The 22455-nt window shown below is 37.7% G+C and overlaps 1 protein-coding gene across 2 annotated transcripts in view; it reads right to left on the reverse strand.

Annotated features, from left to right (window-relative positions):
• The window catches only part of LOC131314454 (pleiotropic drug resistance protein 2-like), a 52076-nt gene extending 39431 nt beyond the window's left edge, over positions 1 to 12645 (reverse strand). The window contains exons 1-20 of one of the 2 annotated variants that reach the window (XM_058343087.1): positions 12131 to 12645; positions 11001 to 11121; positions 10632 to 10720; positions 10266 to 10350; positions 9889 to 10179; positions 9712 to 9802; positions 8284 to 9184; positions 8035 to 8195; positions 7818 to 7921; positions 7563 to 7722; positions 7390 to 7467; positions 6940 to 7070; positions 6411 to 6743; positions 5778 to 6068; positions 5600 to 5683; positions 5124 to 5257; positions 4590 to 4817; positions 4289 to 4460; positions 3947 to 4201; positions 3445 to 3822 (exon numbers count right to left, since the gene is read on the reverse strand). In XM_058343087.1, coding sequence (XP_058199070.1) covers positions 3553 to 3822; positions 3947 to 4201; positions 4289 to 4460; positions 4590 to 4817; positions 5124 to 5257; positions 5600 to 5683; positions 5778 to 6068; positions 6411 to 6743; positions 6940 to 7070; positions 7390 to 7467; positions 7563 to 7722; positions 7818 to 7921; positions 8035 to 8195; positions 8284 to 9184; positions 9712 to 9802; positions 9889 to 10179; positions 10266 to 10350; positions 10632 to 10720; positions 11001 to 11121; positions 12131 to 12498 — 4347 coding nt within the window. In that variant the 5' untranslated portion in view covers positions 12499 to 12645 and the 3' untranslated portion in view covers positions 3445 to 3552. Of the gene's footprint in view, positions 1 to 3444; positions 3823 to 3946; positions 4202 to 4288; positions 4461 to 4589; positions 4818 to 5123; positions 5258 to 5599; positions 5684 to 5777; positions 6069 to 6410; positions 6744 to 6939; positions 7071 to 7389; positions 7468 to 7562; positions 7723 to 7817; positions 7922 to 8034; positions 8196 to 8283; positions 9185 to 9711; positions 9803 to 9888; positions 10180 to 10265; positions 10351 to 10631; positions 10721 to 11000; positions 11122 to 12130 lie in introns of those variants that run through there. The other variant, XM_058343089.1, reaches the window with a different exon arrangement.
• Between the last annotated feature and the right edge of the window lie 9810 nt (positions 12646 to 22455).

Below are 22455 nucleotides of genomic sequence, written 5' to 3' on the forward strand. Positions count from 1 at the left end.
CTTGAAACCTGGCAATGTGCTCCACTATTGACTGCATGTTTTCTCCATTGAAGGTCTGGAATTCTGGGACTCTATAACCCTTAAGGAAAGGTGTATTGTCCACCTCTTCGATATGAGGCTTCCTATACATTGGCCTGCCTAAAGGTCTAAAACCAGGTCCTAACTGCTCCTGAAGCAAGTTTAGGACTTGGTCCCTTTCCAAGAACTTGTTTGGCACAGGAGGCGATTGTCGGTTTGCCTCTTATGGCTGTTGGTTCTGGATTGGACTTGCCCCCGAGTATCAGAGCTTTGAGGAGTAGGAGCAACTCCTTTGTCCTTTCCAGAGCCCTGACCTCCTTGCAAAGGCCTTTTGTCTATCTTGTCAGATTTGTCAGGTCTGCTCCGATTTTCAACCAAAACAAACCTTTGATCGTTATTTGCTGGAGGGGTCTGGGCTCCTCCAATGACAACTCCCTTCTCTATTTGCCCCCTGAGCATAGGGCTATTAAATGAGGTAGCGTGGTAAAATGTTTGAGGAGGGAGAAGTGCCCCCAGTAAGCCAGCTTGGTCTTGATTGTTGCCATAGACACCAAACCGTGGAAAGCCCTGCTGCTAAGGGACAAGCGGTAACCTCTCTGTAAGCATAGCAATCATTTTGTGGATTGCTATAGCCAGAGGTTCCAAGGACTGAGAGAACGATTGTGAGATTGATTGTGTCACATCATGGGAGATCTTGTGTCTTGCCAAAAACATAAAAATTTTGATGCTGTCTGTAGCGTCGCTAAGATCTTGAGCGCTGATCTGAGGAACAACTTCCTCGAGTAATGAAGCGTCGACTGCCACTCCCTCAAGACTCTGTGGTGGATCCGGTTGCTACTGTTGTTACTTCCTTGCCATAATAAAACCCTTAGACGATTAGGGTCCCACCGGGCGTGCCAAAAAGATGTTCGGCTCTGAAGTGGCTCAAGGACTGAGCGCGGGCATGCCAAGACTTGTTGCATCTAACGTAAAGTACTGGATGCACCTTTTCTAACTTCGTAACTGTACGGCGAAAATGCTACAAACCTAAGGGCTAGATTGCAGTGATGGTTCGTGGTTTTCCCTCAACGAGAGAGGACTTAACTATTTTCCAAACCGTGTAGGAAAAAAAGTAACAATGTAAACTAACTTTATTATGTCGGTATAATAAAGTTTGGGTACAACGGGAAAGTAAGAACCCAAATTACTTGAAGAAGTAATTGAGTGAATGCAGGAAAAATAAAGATAGTTGCTTCGCTGGGAAGACTTTGGTTTAAGCGCTGGGCTTGATTGGTGTGTGAACTTTTTTTTCTTCTTGTGAACTAGTTTTTATAGGCAAATTCTGCACTGGTCCAGATCTGAGCTAAGTTTCTCGCCTTCACCACAAGTTGACAAGTGTCCCATGTTTGCTCCAGATGTTGCCAAGTGTTCGAAATAACTTGGGATCATAGGTGGTTATTTGGGAGTTCCCTATATTACCCATGTATTATTTGATCATGGGCAGTTAATGGGATAATAGGCCTATTTCTCCTCCTTTTTTCGTGGGCTAACAAAAACTTCTAGCCATTTGACCTAATCAAATGGCTCTTTGCAAGGTAACAAGCACTTATCCACCTTCCCTTTTTATGGGATCCACGGGTAATGGTTCATTTAATTAAATTAAATGGCCTCTTATATACTTTACCCACAAAAATGCTTCCAGAGACATAATCAACTTTCATGGGCTATAGGCCTCTCTATTCTTACTTATATATATAGGCCCAAAAACACTAAGCCCGTGGCCGAATTAAGTTAAAATTAATCGGGCCCAATAAATATTGTCTTGGCCCATTAATTTTAACCCAATACATCCCTATTATTGGCCCAATTTAATCAAACAATAATTAAATGGCCTTCCAGTGCTAACCCAAGACTGGGTGCCAAAAATGGGTGTAAACACCACCTAATACAAATCCTCCATCCAAACGGGCCGTAAATGCTCCGGACACAATCCAAATACCGAGGCTTGTGAACATGCTTCTGGTGGGTGAATTTTGAATGCTCCTCCCCAACCCCCGCTCCCCGATCTCTGTCTCCTCATTTCGTTCTACATGGCTGGCGTCATCCTCCCAAAATCCCCCCCTTTGAGACTCAAAATCAAAATCCTAGCAAAATCTCGAGAAGATTTTGTTGCTTATTTTTGAAGATTTCTCAAGAATTCCCTGTCAGAGAATCACCCACTCTCTCTCTCACACAAACACACTAATCAGAATCCTAGCAAGATTTTCCAACATGATTTTACCAAAGTAATCCCATAAAAAAGACAAAAAAAAAAAAAAAGCAAGAAATCCCATAAAAAAGACAAAAAAAAAAGCAAGAAAATAGAAAAAGGGACATAGGGAAATGGTGAAAAGTCGAAAATTCCATTAAAGTACGGAGTAAAATTTTAAAAATAGCTACAATACATGAATAGTACCCACTATAGCAGCAAAAAGTCAAGATTGCTCTAGCCTTGAGGCTCCCCAATCAGGGGGCTCAATTGGGAAACTTGGGGCAAAAAGTGATGGCCGCTTAGATGCCCAAAGAAGGCCAATCCTCCTTTAGGCAAGTAAGCGTGGGTTCTCTCTATCCACGATATGGTTTTTTGCCCATCTAATTGTATCCCTCGATTTTTAAGAGAAGGTCTGGGGTTCAAATCTATAGATAGACGTCAAACCCTTTAGGTGTTTACTGATTTCCCTTATACCACAGATGTTTATTACATCAATCTTTTCAGGGCTCACAATAAACACACAAAAATAAGAAAAACACAAATTTATGTGTATTTTTATACCTTTTAATACACATTCACCATTGTTATTAGAATTTTCCTTATTATATTTGCAATAGAAATTCTGTGTCTATGTAAGCCACCAACCTTTGAAATCAGTACTTACTTTTCCTAATTGGCAGCTAATATAGTATGACCCGGCTGAGAAAATTTGTGCGTGGGTGCGTCAATTCTTTCGAACTAGGGTTGTTAACGGTTCGATTTGGTCGGGCTTTGAAGACAATGTCCACTGAACTGAACCAAAACATAGTGCAGTGTTTGGATCATAAGTTAAGTTGGTTTGGTTGTTTGCATTTGTCTTGGCAAAGATATTAAGAACGTCAAAGAATCTATCAATGATGTGGAACCCAAAGAACACATTTCTCTTCGGCTACCTGTAGGAAGTGTTTTGCTGTCAGTGGGTGAGAGAGAAGGGAATTAGACAAATAAACGATTTCGAGTCTCAAAAATATGCTAATGCTGTGTTTATTGAGGTAATTGAACAAAAGTTACAACGGAGAACTTTATAGAAACATTGTGTAAAGAATAATATATAGCTACAAATATATGCTAAAAGAAAGAATACACGCCAAACAAATAAAAAGGGAAGAAGAAAATAAAAAGAACAGAGAGGACTCTTGTTTTTTCTCCTTCCTCTATCTCCTTAACTAAACTTGTGTACAGCATAAAGTAGATCCTCTTGTTTATGATGTGTGAATCTCGACATTTTACTGATATTCGGAGGGAAACGAAGCTTTTCTGATAGTCTATCTCCTTTGGAAGTTAAGGAACTTGATGCCATAGGCGAAGACTAAGAAGAATCCGAGCACCCAACCCAAATGGGCAAACACTATGGGTACGAGGAAGTCTTCATCAAAACCCATATTGTCTTTAAGGAATATCTTGACTGTTGTCACAGTCCCATCTTGTAATGTAAGTGCAGTATCCTTGTCTCCAACTTGAGAGGTGAAAATACCATAGATTGTCCAAGCGACGGGAGAGCACCAGTAGTACCACCTCCACCACACAGGGATAAGCTGCAAATTTTTGATAACATGTCATGATTATGAGGCTATATTTAGATATTGAATACGCAAATAATACGAATAGAAAGTGAAAAGCGTGCAAAAGTGAAAAGCAAGTATTTCAGTAGATACATACCGGCCTAGGGAGAAGGAAACCAGAGAACAAGTTCCAGAAACTGAGGAAGAAGGACATGCAAATAGCAGCAATTTGGTGGTTTGGAGTCAGCGCGACAACCATCATCCCGTACATTGAGAAGTAGGTAAAACACATGAATATGAAATAGTAGAAATACAAGACTTTGGCTAATTTCCATTCGAACCCAATCATCGAGAACAGAAAAAGAGAGTAAATGATTGTCTGAATGCAAACATAAATAGTTTCTATGGCCACCTGAAAAAACAAAAAACTCAGCGTAAATATTCTTCTAATCACAAAGAACACTCGGTGTGAATCTTATCAAAACCTGCTATCCATTACCTGAGCAAATGCGTACGGCAACTCTGAGTACATTCCTGCTGCTCTTTCACGGTAAAAGACCGTTCTCTCCACTGCTACAACAGTTTGGACAGAAGAAGCATTGGTGCCTCCAAGGAAAAGGATGGCAGAATAGACAGCTCCAAGCAAGTTAAGCAGATCTTGTTGTGTTGATCTGTGAACCAAAAATTATGATATCACCATGTTGTTAGCATTCAGGTCAATCATTATATCATCCCACAGGAAAAGATACTGGGGATAGTTTTCTTCTGATTAGTTTAGAATGCAGAAATCGTAGACTCACATTTTGTTTCCTTTGTCCCAAAAGATGACACCAAAGAGTACACCAAAGACAGCAGTCATGAAAAATCGGATGGCGTTGTACTGTGAGTTCCTCCAGTATGACCAGTGTTGCTTCCAGAAACAAGCCTTGCATTGAGTTAGGAAGGGTTGGGAATATTGGTTGGGGAAGTAGAGGTCCTTGGCACCCGGTGCTGGAGTGCTTAGTTCCTTGATAAGATCCCGATTCCTCCTGATAAACAAAATCATGAAGAGGATTAGCATACACTTGGGCTTAGAGAGAGTGCGGAAATGGAGTATGAAGAAGGTAACTTTTCTACCAATTTATCAGAAAATTGTTTTGGAAAAAACAAACAGACATTGTGTTTAACTTTTATTGAAAATGGTTTTAGAGAATTTGGAAATATCTTTCTGGTACTTGCTTGAAAACAGGTTCTTTTCCAAGAAGACCACAAAAACAAGGGTCGAAATTCATCAGCATATAAGTTCTTCCGAAACATGTTGGAGATAACTTGTTCTGAAAAATGTTTTAACATACCGATAGAGGTCAGAATTGGCATAAATGTCTGCAAAGTCAACATCGAGTTGAGCCTCAATTGAATTAGCAGTGACCTCAAGCATCCATGTAGCTGGATTGTAACCATCTTTAATCTTGGCAACCCCTGGAACAGCCTGCAAGAGAAGTGGGTTATTATCAAGAATTTTGACTCATCTTTTCACAAAAAAAAAAAGAAGTCGTAAAACTTGAAACTTGCAATTTAATCTTTCTTCTCCTGCTTTATAAACTTGAGGAATATACGGTGGTAGACATAGCGGTGACTGGTGAGTTCAACTCTAAATTGGGTTAAATTATTCAAGAGAAGGTTCAGTTGCATGGCATTACCTAGTAGTTGATTACATGGGTTACAATTAACTGTCGGATATGAGCAAGAAATTATGTATGGAAATCACTGAGAAAATGACCATCCCAAAATATCTCATGCCCTCATAGCTTCTAGTAAATCAAAAACTGACCTCAAAATATTCAACAAGCTTATGAGACTGGCGACCAAGAGGTCCAGTGTATATCACTTGCCCTCCTCTCTTCATCAACAGAAGCTGTGAGGAAGAAAAAGTCAATGTCAGATTTAGTGCTCAAATAGATGACGAATGAAACATATACCGGAGAATTGTAATTGAGTTTCACATATACCTCATCGAAAGCTTCAAAAATGTCTATGCTGGGTTGATGAATGGTGCACACAACAGTTCGGCCAGTGTCCACTGTGTTCCTCACAGTACGCATGACAATTGCAGCAGCTCTCGCATCAAGGCCTGATGTGGGCTCATCCATAAAAATGATGGATGGATTAGCCACCAACTCAACAGCAATGGTGAGCCTCTTCCTCTGTTCAGTTGAAAGACCATTGACTCCTGGAAGACCAACTAGAGCATGTCGTAGAGGGTGAAGCTCGACTAGATCCATGACTTCCTCCACAAACATCTACCATAAGAAAGAAGAGAATTTAGTGAAATACTCGTAATTCAGTACTCTCCGTCCCTCTTTATTCGTCCATTTTTTTACTATTCGTGACATCTCAAAATGCAGTCAATGTACGATGTACGTTACTTTACTCTTTTACACAATTTGAAAAAGTTTATCTACAAGTAAATTAAGATATTTGGCTTGGAGAAAAAATGTTGACCACAAAATACAGAATTTGTTAATCTGATGAAAAGACACTTCTGCCAAAAATGGACAAACATAATGGGACGAAGGGATTATATTGTATGTAGTAACACCTAAAGAGGTTATGTAACAGACTCCAGTAATTCGGTTTCGTACCTTTCGTCTTTCCGTATTCACGTCCGAAGCTAGACGCAGCCATGCAGAGTATAACAGAGACTCGTAAACGGTAACATATGGCGAATGAATGTCATTTTGTTCACAATAACCGCTGACTCTGGCAAATGTTTCTTGATTCTTTGGGAAACCAGAAATGCTTATGGATCCTTCAATATACCCCCCGGTTTTTCTTCCTGCTAAGACATCCATCAATGTGGTCTTCCCAGCACCACTAACACCAACTAGTGCTGTCAGAATACCCGGTCTGAAAGCACCACTAACATCCCGTAAAAGTTGCAAACGGTTATCATCAACTCCCTGACTCTTCATTTCCTGATATGGGGAACCAACACTTTAGAATGAATACATCGTTTTGGTATGCACATAGGCAAATAAAATGACCGAAAGAAGAAAATTTGTCAATCAAATGAGTTTTTAATTAAATTCATAATATTTCCTTTCCCAGGGAATAATTTTTGTGTTGTCAGATGCACATTTAAAAAACAAGAGTTCAGTTCGAGAGACTTACTGCTGGCATATCCACATAGTAGTTCACATGGTCGAATGCAAGTGAAAGGGGCTGGAAAGGCAAAACCATTCCTCTTGCGACTTGACTTGAGCTGGTGTCTCCTCCAGCGTTTCTTACAGCCATATCCGTACCTGTATTTATCCATGCAACATCAGTGAGTAAGGATACTAAATTCCTTCATCTGTCCATCTTTGTAAGATAGCGGACTACGCAAAGAAAAAAAAAAATGACACAAACTAAAATGTCCAATGACACGGAAATGTAGGACTTGATTCCTTGTTATTAATAACCCATTTCCTCGAGTATGGCTCCTCCCTTCCATTAGATGCCTTCCTTATGTTCCAGTGGTATTTCCTTAATGATAAAGATTGGATTTTGCCATGGTTCTCCTAACACATCACACACAAGACCTCAAGCAAGTAAACAGAATCATCAGGAAATGAGACAAACCTTCACCATTTGATGTTCGTTGATGCCTATTATTAGTCTCTTGATCATCTTCTAAAAGTACTTTAGAATCACCCAAAGCTGAGATTGAACACGTTCAAATGAAAAAATCAGCATGAATTCTTTAACAAGAAGGTAAACAAACTGGAATTAAATAGCAAGAAAGATGTACTTACGACTTAGGTATGTAAGTGCTGAGATGAAAAGACCATTAAAAAGAAGGGAAAACCCAAGAAGCGCAGCAATACAAACCCAGAACATGTATTCCTCCACAAAGAGTCCTCTGCCATCGAGAAGGGTCTTTCCAACTGTAGGCTGGGAAGTGCCATTGATGGGCTGTTCGAACACAGAAATAAAAATAAATTAGTTTGTATAATGGCATCCCATGAATAAAATGTTAGAATCTTTCCTAAACCATTCAAAGAACTTACGGCACTCCATCTGTCATCGAGAAATTCATTCATTGCAACTGCATTCTGTCCATACATCATGGGAGAAATCCAATATCCCCATATCATCCACGGTTCAATGTCATCTGCACCCCAAGAAAAACAAGGTTATGTTGTGGTTATTTCAAGTGTGCTGAATAAAAATGGAAGAAGACTAACAAGAAGAATTTAAGAGTGAAACAAGGGATGTATTTCTAACCTTTGGACACAATGAAGCCTCCAAGCACAAAAACCAATAGCAAAGTGAACATTCCCATTGTATTAGCAACAACAGGAGTTCTTCCAACAGCAGCAAGGCATCGGAAGAGAGAGAGAGCCATTTGATGTACACCAAAGAAAGCCAGGAATTGTCTGAAGAACCTGAACATTTTTTTACGATATGTTAGAGTCCAGCAATTGTTGAGCCAATTCTGAATGATCATTCTCAGTGATTATTTTATGAACTTACCTACTAGCAGACGGTGCAAACCCTATGGTGTAATAAGTAAGTATGACCCATATCCCAGATTCCACCAACGAAACAGGAATGCGGAGGAGCCAAATGGGCAAGCCAAAAGCCCAAGCTGGATAGAACAAGCTATCTCTCTGCTTAAAGAAAACAGGAAGCCTAAACACTGTCATCGCAAGCTCAGCCATCCCATTGAACATCACATTAATCATACTGAAAAACAGCGCCCCCCAGAATTTGGAAGCATCCTCAATTCTACCATACTTCATTTCCGTTCTTAAGAAGACAGTCAATGCAATTATCGCCATGATTGTTAACTGAACAGTTTTGAATATGTAAATAAAGGAGTTTCTCTTCATCAGAAGCCACTCCCTCGAAAAGCATGCCCTAAAGAGTTCACGATTGGAGATTCCATAGCTTTCGGTCACAAGTGCAGCCGGGTGGGCTTTTGACTTATCATAAGGAATTCTGAGATCTTCAGAAATCCGTTGGCCCACGTGGAAAGTGCTGAAGGCCTTAGAAAAATCGGGTACTGAGATGAACCTATAAGGTTGGTTCTTTTTGAACCAGTATTGTTCTTGGTCCTTTTTGGAAGTCACCTCTTGGAGAAAATCTGCAATTCCTTTTCTTTGTGGGCACTTGAATCCCATGTACTCAAAGAACTCAAGAATATTCTCACGAGGGCCTTGGTAAACAATTTGGCCTTCAGAAAGGAGGATGACATCGTCGAAGAGATCGAATGCTTCGGGGGCTGGTTGCAAGAGAGCGATGACCATGGTTACATCCATTATGTGAACCATTTGCCTCATGTACTTGACTATCTGGAAAGTGGTAGAACTATCTAGCCCCGTGGATATTTCGTCCATGAAAAATGCTTTTGCTGGTCCTACCAACATTTCTCCTGCATTCCAGGAAGAAGAGTTCCAGTTATGTCGTCATAAGTAAAGTTGGAAATTTGGAATCAAGATACGTATAAGGATGAGTTTACCAAACATGAAGCAGCATGATGCAATTTGACACACACAAATGACAGAACAATCATTTTTTTTTTTTTATGTTTTTGGGATTAAAATAGAGAAAACCACCAATTCCATTTAAAAACTGATATAGAAAAACACTTAAGAATTGGAATACATCGAAGGATGAGTTTGACCTAAACCACAGAACAATCAATTTTCTATGAATGGTTTTGCTCATGCCATTAAAATAAGAGAAATATTTCCAGTTATAACCTCATAATTAAAGTTTCAAATTGAACTACACAAAAGGATGGGTTTGAGTCATTTGACCTAACCACAAGAGATCACGATTTATTTCTTGATACCTAATAACAATCAGTTTTTCTGGGAACCTTTTGGGTTCATGGGATTAACCTAACATGTCCTTTCTGTAACACAACCCAGACTAGTATATTTAGGTTACACATACCAGTAGTGACACGCTTCTTTTGTCCACCGGAAATCCCCCTTCGCATGTCATCGCCCACCATAATATCAGCACAAATATCCAATCCAAGTATCTGTTTCAGAACAATAAGGCATTAAGCTTCTTAAATAGAGAAAAGAAGATCAAATCTGATATGTGATTATTGAAGAACCAACAGACCTTGAGAACATAATCAGTAATCAAACTGGTTTCCTGGCCAGCCATGGCTGTGGCTTTCATGAAGGCATCAATCTCAGGGTCCGGTTTAATGCCTGCTTCTTTCTCTCTTCTTGACAACTCCAAGAGCATCTCGTACCTCGTTCCAACTCCCAAACAACGTCCAGAAAAATCCAGTGTTTCGCGAACAGTCATCTCACCGTAGTGAAGATCATGCTGGCTGATGTAAGCACTGGTTCTCTGAGGAACGAATTCCTTAAACTCTTTGCCACAGTAGGTGACTTTTCCAGCTATCTGTGCAGAATTCAAATATATCAGGAAAAGTTCACACATGGAATTGATGGAAACAACAATGGAAAAAGTGGGAGAGAATAACAAACCCTTAAATTGTCATCAGATTTCCCGGCAAGTGCCTTTAGCAATGTTGTCTTTCCAGCACCAGGAGGCCCCAGAAGCAGTGTCATCCTGACAAAATGTTGTCGTTAGTTCAATGAATGAAGGCTACTTGAAACGAAAAGCGAGTGATTTCGTATACGAAAACTAAAGCTACTTGAAAACAAGAAGCTTAAGTTTAGCAACACAAACTAAGCATTGGCTAGTATACAAGTGGCATAAATAGGTATATCCTTATTGAAGTTAAATATTTCACTTTTCGAAGCTACAACTATACTTTTCCCGCAACATCCAATAACCAAATGGTAATTCCGTATGTAACTAGTTTAACATAGAGGATTTTGTGAACCTACCTTGATGGTCTTATGATTCCATTCACGTCCCGGAGTATCTTGACAACCCTTTTCTTAGATGGAGAAAGCCCAATCATTCCAATAATTCCCTACTCACATTCCAAATCACCATAACAGGGATCATCAGATATCAGGGTATAAAAGGAAGCTTTGATAGCAAATAGCAAATAAGTAAATCTTCAACATCGTTCGCAAAATTGTATATGTATTCTGTGATTCCTATGACTTGGGTTACATGCGTACTATAATTGTTGTTGTAGTAGTAACAACATGGGTTTACTTAGCCGAATTGAAGCTATTGGGCAAGTGTCAGCTAAAGATACACAAAGTTTAATTCTGGGCAATAAGTGGAAAAAGCGAAGAAATTACCTCAATTGCATTCAGGGTAGAATTGAGAAGAGTTGGAAGTGCTCTGGTCCCTACATATGCATCTCCCTCGATTGAGAAATTCTGGAACCTTATTTCAATCTTTGGAATTTCAATTCCAACCCTGTTAGCATTAAACCAAGAATCAATATATCCCCAAGAAGAAAAGAAAATAAGGGTTGTTTGGTCACAGATTAGTGAAGAAAGAAAAAAGAAAAACTCCTCTAGTCAGAGCCCTCTACAACTCTCTGCGTAAGCAGTCAAAGTAATTCTCATTTTCGGGAAAATAAAATTGTACTTGGTAGTAGTAGCATTTTTTATGTTGTAAGTATTTTACTTTCATTTCTCGACAAACACAAACAAAGCTAACTTTTACTGAAAACTGGTTTGAGAATTTGTTATCAGAACAACACAAGATCAACAAACCTATATCTTCCGTTTTGTGCAATTTTAATTTCTTTCGCAAAAATGAAAGGATATGCAAATTCTACCAACATTCCATTGGTTTCATTTTCAAAACCGCGAAAAACAAAAACAACACTACCAAAAACAAATTCAGTTTCCATCACATCTTCTTCTTTTTCTTTTCATTTTCTGGGTGGGCAACGCCAAATTCTCCAAGGCAACCAAACAATCCAACATGGATTAACTTTTTCTCAGCAACAAAAGGATCATTCGGAACAAAATCATTTTTTTTTAAAATGGGTATCTGGTCCAAGGTTTTAAGTAACAGTATTGGGACAATTAATGGTCATGAGTATCGAACAATATATAATAAGAATAAACTGTAGTGGTCGTGAATTTTTAAAACTCATTTTTGGAAAGAAAAAAAAAAATAGAAGTCCCTGAATAGTCCATAATGGTCTAGTATCGGCCGTGAACTGAACCTGGAGAGGGACCGGTATGTAACGGGAACCACGGACCGGCACGTAAAGGGAATAGGTCGATGAGCCTACGATTTCCCGTGTCAACGGTATCGGAAAGTCAAAAACCCATTACATCTTATACTTAATCTGATCCATTGGAATCTCACCGTCTAATCAGACGACACAATTAAAGTCGGAGCAAAATCTGAGGAAAATGATTTAGCAAAACCTCGAACAAAATCGTCTGAGAGGGAGAAATGAATGTACCTGTCGGTTCGAGCACGGAGCCTCTGAAGGAACCTCTCATTATCATCCTCGACAACCTTGAGAATACTCTCCATCAACTGCTTCTTATCCTGCGAGCCAAGGTTGGTCACGTCCATCTCCTGCCTCACGACCCTCCCGTTACTCATCACCTGCTGCAGCATCCCCTTCCGCACCCTGTCGTACGTCGGCAGCCTCTCTATCGCCGCCCATCTCAGCTCCTCCTCGTCGTCCACCTCCTGCCGCCGCGTGCTGTTCCTCTGGAACACGTCCGGCTGACCCTGCCACACCTCCCTTATGCTCCCCGACTTCCAGCTCCGCGCGCTGCTCGTCGTCCGAGCCAGATCGTCCGCTACGAACGGCGTAGCCATGTCGACTCAAATCAGATTCGGCAACTCAGAATCTGTACAATCGCAATATTCGTTTCTTGAATTTCGGTTTCGAAATTCAATCTTGGTTTCTCTCCGTCACACTTATTGAAAATGAGAAACCGGAGTCGGATAGTTTTTTTGAAGGAGGTATTGGAGAGAGGCTTATATAGAAGAAGAGTTAGTTAGAGTTGGCGGCTAAGACTTTTTTGATTTGCTTTCAGAATCGATGCGCGCGCTCTCTATATCTCTCTCTCTCTCTCTCTCTCTCTCTCTCTCTCTCTCTACGTATGGCTCTATATCTGTGCGTGGTCAAAGTGAGGGTACCAGCGGGCGGGGGAGGGAACGGAGAAAGTTCAATGGGGGAATCTGGTGTGTGGATGGGTGGGTCGTGGCCGTTAAAATCGAACTAGATCGTGATGGTGACGGTGTAATGATGGGCACGGACGGTGTGGATGATGTGGTCGTTTAAGGGATTTTTCTTTTTTTCTTTTTTTATTTTATTATAGGGGACAATAGTCTCTTGTTGGTGGGTTGTATTTTGCTGACTAGAGTTGAAGAAGTTTCTATTTTGACCGGATGATGTTGTGAGTGAGTCCACGGAACGCTGAAGCGCGTGGGAAATTAAATATAGATATAAAATCCGACATGCCGTTAAGAAGTGGGGCTTAGTTTATCATATACTAATTATGGAGTTAAAAAGTCATTTAGGGGATTATGTAGGTCAAATAGGTAAAACCAAGCAATTAGGAAATTCTATTTGTATGAAAACTTGTACTCCACTACTGTAGTGGGATACAACTTTATGAGCAATGGATTCCCCCATCCCACCATATTATCTTCAATTGTTAAATGTTAGAGGGGAGTGATTTTGGCACTCCGCAAATTGATAACCGCATTTTCAAAGAGGAGTGCCAAAATCAATCCTCCTGGAAGTGCGGTTATCAATTTGGAAAGTGTCAAAATCGATCCATTCCCATGTTAAAACTCAAAAATAAGTAAGATACTATGAGTGATTATCATTTGTCTAATGTTGGTCTCACCACCAAATAACTTAAGCTTTTGAATTGGATAAAATAATTCTTCATGAAATCATGTGAGGTAGATTAGGGGTGGCTCAAGAATTTAAATTCAACAGTGACAATAATGTAATTTTTTTTTGTGCAGAGCTTTGTATTAAGTAAACATATTTATTTACATTGAAAATCCAACAATGTTCTATTTCTAATACAGGACACGACATGAAATCCGACACGAAATTAGCAGTTTAGGGTCGGCTATTACTAACATGGGACACGAATATGACACGACACAATAACACGAAAAGCTAAACATGATCGGGTCATTGTTTAGAAAATTCTGAAACAAATATGGGATGACACAACGTGGGGTGATAATTTATCAAAATGAAACGATAACACGACATGAAATCCGACAAGAAATTAGCGAGTTAGGGTTGGCCAGTTCTAACATGGGACACGAATATGACATAATGATTCGTTGGTATTCACCAATTATCGTGTACCACTTTTAAGCCTACAAACTAATTTAATCACTAAGTTTTACTCTCAGATTTAGGAGCAATTTAAAAAACCAATTTTACCCGGAATGGAATTTGAATTAAGAAGATGCCAGGGTCACATCAATTTATCACACCGTCTCAATCGGTGTGAAGTTTTTTTTCCCCAAAAGAAAAGGTGCAAGTATGCTACTTGGAAGGTCCTTAATTGGCAAGGTACTGAGAATATGCCCTGATATAATCTTACTTTGTTTTATACTGTATTCCTTTTCTTCTTCTTTTGGTATTCTGCAAAAAAAAAAATGAAAAATGAAAAGAAAAAGAATACACTACATGGAATGGGTGATGGATTCAACACGGTTGGAGAAAGTGTGGGGCCATTTTTCACTGTATACGTGTCGTTTGATCCATACATATGCAGAATGTGAACCTGAAAGGAGGTTGGTCATATATGGCTTTTGCTTAATTTGAACTTCGGAGGTAGGCCCCCCTTCTAGATCAGCTGCCAAGAAATTCAAGATATTTGAATGAACTTTTGTGTCCCACAATATGAATAATCCAACACATGAGACCAACTAGCTAGGCTGGCTGCTCACTCAGGAGTCCTGAGGCCCTGTTTTTTTTTTTTTTGATCCGCCTGAGGCCCTGTTTGATACGGCACTTTAAGGGGTTTGGATTGGATTATTAAGCAGGGGTATTAGCAATACCCCGTTTGATTAAGTATCTGCTATTTATATTTGTTATTCTTGTGTTTTTACATAAGGTTAAAAATAAAAATGTATACTATCAATCAAATCTAATCTATGTGAAACAAATATGATATTAATAATCTCATCACGTAATTTCGTGCGAAACAAACATGCAAATTACGAATCTCATCTTCTCATGAATCACATCTCTTTATGAACCTCATCTTTTTACGAACTCACCCATCTAATACCTTTAACAAATGAGGCCTCGAGCTACAAGGTAGTGGTGGCTGGCTTCAGTAGCCGCAGTGAGGGGTTATGCATGGCTGTTGGAAAATGAACTCTTTTTTTTTAGTAATAAGGGAGTTATGTTTTTGTCCTTTCATTTTTGTTAATGGGAGTTTTTTAAGTAATAATGTGAGTTATACTTTTATGTTAATGAGAGTTATGTGGTAGTGTAATGAGTGAGAGTTTTAGAGATGAAAGGTCCCTAATAATAGTGGAGTGGATCCAGTCTTAGCTTTGTTTAGAATTTGAATCCCATCATTTTTTATCCTTTTGTAACAATTACAAAGATTAATAAAATAAATTTGCCGTTCAAAGAAATAATAATATTGTAGTGGAGGCCATGTGTATAATTCTTGTTAGTTAGAGGTACGTAGTGAGTTACATTTGGTTATTCCTGTATAGATCCATGTAATCTAGTGTTTCCAAGTATGAGTGAATAAAATATTTCTTTCTCTCACATTATCTTCTTCTTCTTCTTCAAGTGTGAGTTTGTATGTGCTCTTGCCTCCAACAATGGCGGCAACAGCAGGGACAGTGGCCTTGAGGTGATTTTAAGGGTACTACTGAGGAGTTTAGGATCAAATTTTTATTTGGGAGTGTTCACAAAAAATCCAACTTTGCTTCAGAATTTTGACCTAAATTCTTGGGACAAATGTAGATGTTTCGTAATCATTACTATACTCAATTAAGTTGATTTTTACACAGACTCTAAACAAAATAAGCGGCTCCGATCATCTTTATGGGATCCCGAGACGGGCCTAATTAAATTAATCCGTGCGCGCTGTTGCAAATCCCTTTTGTACCCATAGCAGCACTGTAGGAAAAAATTCTGATTTGTTAAATGAAATAACATGTGTCAAATTTACAAAGAGCATATATATGGTGTAGAGTCAACGAAAGGATTTTCTTATTGCCAATAAAACACAATGCATACGTACAGATGTGGGTGTGAACCTATATATATACAGTATTATTATTATTACACATTTGTGCCGTACACTATTTATAAATGAGTTTAAGATGATTGATTTTCTTTTGATATACTACTACATTACAGTGCATGTGGAGATATACTACTACATTACAGTGCATGTGGAGTATATTAATTTCAGAATAACTATTTTACGGAGTTTTCCGTGTTTACGGAGGCCCAATATATCGCCCGGTATTTAAAAGTATTTTTGAACAGTTCGGATTGAAAATCAATTTTGACCAGAGTAATTGTTACCGGTCAAAATTAAAAAGCAATCTTAAGTACCATTAATGATTGCGCAAATGAACGGGCAGGATTGTGTTGAAACGTGAAGAACTTATTAACGGCTCCTCCGTGAATAAATTTCTCTTTATTAACTTATGAATAGATCATAAAGGTCTTTTTTATGGATATTGATGATCCCGACTCCTGTCCTTTAATTTTGGAGATATAGATTTTCGCACCAACACCGACTTGGATAGAATTTTTCAATATAAATAATACTATATACTATCTAGAAGGGGGGTCTTCTAGTTTTTTTTTTGATCGGCGGGGGGTCTTCTAGTTGAACTTTTAATTTCCCATGAGGAGTAAAATTCAAAAGGTGTCACAGTAGTGCAAGTTACAGTGCAATCATCCTGTGACTCGTTCTTGAAAGTGAAAGCAAATTAGTTTGACCGGATAATTAGGTATCATGTGGAGATATCACTTTCATATTTGTATATATATAGTACAATTCACTCAAGATAAAAATCGTTGCGTTAACGATAAAAACTTTGCGAAAGTGATAACAGTCCTGTTGTAATTACGTATCCATCCATGCATGCATTGAAAATCGGCTGTATAGCACGTTCTACCCACACAAATTGTAACACAAGATTTCAGTCATTCATTTCAATTGCTGAAATTAGAACACACTCTCCTCTCTCTCTCTCTCTCTCTCTCTCTCTGGTTTCAAAGAAACAAAACAAAAACAAAAAAAAGGGGAAAAGCATTGCTTAAGAGCATCTCCAATCTTGATCCATTTTAAGACCCAAATTTTAAAACCCACAAAAAATCCTTTCCAATCTTTGACCCAAATCTTTTTTCATTTTGGGTTTTACCCATTTCTTTCCTCAAATTTGAGACAATCCAAGTCTCTTCCCATTTTTTTTCTCAATATTTCGACGGCTCTTTTCTCTTTTCAATGGCTCATTCCATGTCATTCTGAGAGCATGGAGTCGGCTTTCCCAAGCTTGAATACCTCTCTCTCTCTCTCTCTCTCTCATGGCCATCGCTGCCAGAATGAGTTCTGGAAAAGAAAGGAGGATATATGAATCAGAGTTCTATGGGTGGTGGTAAGTGGTAGACTATTTGGGTGGTTGGCGGTGGTTATGGAGGTTCTTTCTTTTTCTTCACAACAGTCAATCATTCTCTATTCCAAATCAAATTTGTTCCCTTCTATTATTTACATTATTGCCATTGAATACTTAAAAAATAATATATTTAGGTAAAAGATCATTTTGCCATTGAAGTAAGCCTGATTCAAAATGAATTTTTACCCAAATTTAGATAAAATTTTGGATTAAGGAGGGAGATGCTCTAAAGTTCCGGTTTTCAGTCACGAAACCGAGAAGAAGGAGTTGTTAATGGTTCTGATTTTTTGCCGATTCCTTATGTCCAATCGTAATTGAGAGATATGGGTGGTTATTAATTCAATCGACTATATATCTTGTTTGCACTATCTCAGGGCTTCTCAGGTCTTCTAATCTGTTTTTCTACCCACGATTTGTCAGAGATGTCTAATGAGTATGTCCCCGTACATCTGGGCAGGGACGGAGCTAGGAATTTTACTATACAGGGGCGATCATATATGCAAGAAAAAAAATAAAAATAATCATGCATAGCAATGTAATTGCATTAAAAATAAAAAAAGTACAAAATAGCAACACTCCATACCTAATTATGCTTTTCATAAATTAACAAATTGCAAAAGCAATAAAGACTTACCTAGGGTTACTGCTTGCTAAACGAACCAAACAGCTCGAGCTCGGCTCAACTTTTAGCTTGTTTAAACTCGTTTAAAAAAAATAAAAGCCAAGTTCAATCTCGTTTTTTTGCTTGTTTATGAATTCAAGTCAAGCTTGAGCATATCAGTGTTTGGCTCGATAAGCTTGTGAATATAGAGGTCATTCCATAAATCTATATTATAAAATAGAGCGATTTTTTTTTTTTTTTGGAAAATGTCTAGGTATACAAATGAAAATAACATTTATATTAATCGCATTACTTTTCATTAAACTAGTAGCTCTGTGATTAAAAAATATACAAAAAAGGAAACCTAATTATTGTTTTCCTTATCAAATATCTCTGTCCCTTTTTTTTCATAATATCTATTTTTTTTTTCTCTCTATCACTATCTTTATCAAGTTGGATTACTCTTCATTAAAATGGTAGCTATGTGATTAGAAAAGAAAGAAAAAAGTAAAGCCTAATTATTCTTTCTCAAGTTTTCTTACCAAACCTGATAAATTGATGCTAGAGATACATTAATTTGTCACACTCCAACCACATCCCTTCTCATATACATGTGGGGCCTACACATTTATTGTGGGATTTTCACACATGTATATGAGAAGGGTGTGATTGGGGTGTAACAAATTGATGTGTCCCGGGCATTATTGTTCTTTTTTTCATAACATTTGCTTTCCCTCCCTCCAACTTGATAAAGATAGAGACAGAGAGAAAGCAAATATTATGAAGAGAGAGAGAGAGATATTTAATAAGGAAAATAATAATTAGGTTTTTTTTGTTTCTTTTTCTAATCACATGGTTACTATTTTAACAAAAAATAATTCGTTGACGATTAATGTTGCTCTCATTTGTATGCGTATAAATAGAGCAGTTTTCTTTGAAAATGTCTGGGCATATAAATGAGAGCAACATTTATCGCAATTGAATTATTTTTCGTTACAATAGTAAATAGAGCAATTTTCTTTAAAAATGTTAGGCATATAAATGAAAGCAAAATTTATTGCCATTGAATTATTTTTCATTAAAATAGTAGCCATGTGATAAAAAAGACATAAAAAAAGAAGAAAAAAACTAATTATTGCTTTCCTTACCAAATCTCTTTCTCTTCTTTTTAGTACTATTTCTTTCTTCTCTAACTCTATCTTTATCAAGTTGAATTAATTTTAGTTAAAATAGTAGCCATGTGATTAGAAAAGGAACAAAAAAGAAAAACCTAATTATTGGTTTCCTTACCAAATTTCTCTCTCCTTTTTTGTTAATATTTTTCTTCCTCTCTCTATTACTCTCAAACTTGATAAAGATAGAGAAAGAAAGGGAGAGCAAATAGTATTATTACAAGGATAAAAAAAAAATAGTATTATTACGAAAAGGGAGGGAGAGGGAGAGAGAGAGAGAGAGAGAGAGAGAGAGAGAGAGAGAGAGAGAGAGAGAGAGAGAGAGCAATAATTAGAGAAAGAAAGGGAGAGCAAATAGTATTATTAAGCGGATCAAAAAAAATAGTATTATTACGAAAAGGGAGAGAGAGAGAGAGAGAGAGAGAGAGAGAGAGAGAGAGAGCAATAATTAGATTTTAATAAGAAAAGCAATAATTAGATTTTTTTTTTGTTTTTTTTTCTAATCACATGGCTATTATTTTAACAAAAAAAATTCGATGGCGATAAATGTTGCTCTCATTTATAATATAGATTTGAAATAATGTTTTAATACGTGCGGATACTAAAAAAATGATACCTAATTTATATATCTAGATATTTCCAAAATATGAGATCTTTATCAACATTGCATATGAATATTTTCACCAGTTTTACGGTACCATTGCATTCAAATAGGAAATATTCTATGTGAGATATGAAAATTTAAGGGTTTGAGAGTTTTTAATTTAACGAATGTAGCTAGTAATAAAATTTTATGTTTATGAGTTTTTTTTATCTAGATTAATGATGCTAATTCTTCTTTATGGCTTTAAATTAGCCTCTTTCATTTGGAACTCAATGAGTCTATATAGCTTCTTTTTTCTTTTTCTTTTTGATTGTATGAGTCTATATAGCTTGAAAGCTCAAAATTTTACAAGTTTAAGCTCATGCTTAAAAGTTTGAGATTGGCTTGCATATTTCACAAGTCAAGCCAAACTTATCACGAACACAAAATTTCAAGCTCGAGCTGAGCTTGAACAATTAATCTCTAAAAAGTTTCAAACTCAAGCCAAATTTGAACGCATGTAACAAGAAGTCAATCCAAGCTTGAGCAATACTGTGCTTGGCTTGTTTGGCTCGATTAGCACCCCTAGACTTACCTCAATAAATACATTAAAACTAAAAAAGTACAAAATAGCAACACTTCATACCTAATTATGCTTATCATAAATTAACAGATTGCAAGAGCAGTAACGACTTACCTCAATCGATCTAGTAAAACGATTGGGCAAAAACATACTTACACCTTAGATTTCACCAAGATTTCTTGGGTTCCTAAAAATCTCTTCTTTTCTGTTCCAATGTTCTCAAAATTGCCTTCAAAGTCTTAATGATGTGGGATTTTTATGGGTGAAATTTTGAGAATTTTATTAATTGAATATTCACAATGTTACGTAATCCTCAAATTTTATGTTTTGCTATATTTTAATCCTTAGCCTTTAGAAATTAATGTTGGTATCCTTATATTTCAAAAGTTACCACTATTTGATTATTTTTTCCAAAATACTAGAGGGGGGCGAGCCTATATACTTTGATTGGGATTTTTTTTTTAATATAATAGTAAAATTTATTTTTTTCTTCTTGCAGGGGCGACCACCCCTACTAGCTCTTCCCTGACTCCATCCCTGCATCTGGGTGCATCTCAGTGGGAGTAAGCTGCAGTTTTATTCATGAAAATGGGGTCGCCGGAGATTAAGTGGCCGGAGAGGGGAGGGGGGAGTGGGTCCTGATGGGAGGTAGGGGGAGACCGGAGAGGGAGAGAGATAAGGTAAGATTGTGTGTGTGAGCCCATTTAAGTAGTTTAATCTCAATCTTGATTTGTGTGGTTGAGATTTTGTGTTAAATATTGTGCGGGTGAAACCGGCCCGATTAGTCATACTAAGAAATGTTGATGACGGATCGAATATTTCTCTTTGGCAGCCTAAGTGCTAATCTGATCGATCCATATATACTACATGACTTTTTGCGCCCCTAACTTTCATATCGAAGTCGTCCGATAATTTCTCAGGTTGATGAAATTGCGAACCAATGTTTGAATTTATGTATTGCTATTAATAAAAATAATGGAATATTTGAGGTTGGCAATGCGGAAAGAAAATGTGGATGGAATTGGTGAATTTTCTTCACAATCACCAGCAGCCAAGTTGGATGTCCTAGTAGTAGTATTATTTTTGGCAATGACTGGATTCCAGTCACTGGAAAGAAAAACAAATTGACCAAGTTTTACACATGCATGCGATCTCATTAACTTTCCTAAAACTCTTGCCCGAGACATTTGGCCCGATGGCAATAGTGATGAAATTATTTAATAGTCCGAGCTAAAGCACCGCCACGTGATACTCTGAATAACTCCATAATCACATATTATCGTGGAGTCCACAATTAAATAGTATATGAACTCCGCATAAATTTGGCGATGCTCTCGGACTTTTGAATAATAACTCTTCAAACAGTCACAATTACGCCAAGTTTGACGATTTGGAAACTCGATCGTGGTCTCATCTCAACGGCACTCAATTTAAGTCATAAAGAGTAAGCAAAAGTAGTATATTATTCCAGTGCTACAGAAGTTGTACGTAGTCACTTGCACATCAGTCCCAAAAGACGGCTAAATGTGGGAGAGGATCCCGTCCAGTATCGGGTTTCAATCAATCCGGTTTAGTTCTGGATCATTTGTGAGTTCTTCTTGAATTCACAATAATGATTGGAACCGTTTATTTTTTAGAGTTCGTCGAGAACATTGACCACGTCAAAAAAATCACGTTGAACAGATATCGTTTGATGTGATATCGAAATGCATTGATCTTCAAATAACTGAGTCAAATGGGTTACAATCTAGTGTTGCACACTTTTCTCCATACAAACTTAATGCATTTCGTCGAAATCATATCAAACGATATCCGATCAACGTGATTTTTGGTGTAGTCAATATTCTCGACGAGCTCTAAAAAATAAATGATTCCGATCATTGTAACAAATGATCAAAACTAGACTGAACGGTCCGGACTGATTAGAAGGCGGATACAACCCCAGTAAATATTGGTGACGTATGGTTTATCTCCGTTTATGTAATCAACTCCAAAACATGCAAGACCTAAAAAATGCTGTTGAAGTAGTGGTAAAAGCCAGATCGATCGAAGGAATTCGAGCTAGTTATGCTCGCGTTTGTGTTGAGTTGGATTTGAGCCAACCCCTTGAAGTTTCTGTTGCCATTAGAAATGAAGATTATTTAATTGAGTATGAGCATATTCATTTAATTTGCTTTGAATGTGGCAGGGTTGGCCA

Source organism: Rhododendron vialii, chromosome 13a, assembly GCF_030253575.1.
Source record: "Rhododendron vialii isolate Sample 1 chromosome 13a, ASM3025357v1".
Lineage (NCBI taxonomy): Eukaryota > Viridiplantae > Streptophyta > Magnoliopsida > Ericales > Ericaceae > Rhododendron > Rhododendron vialii.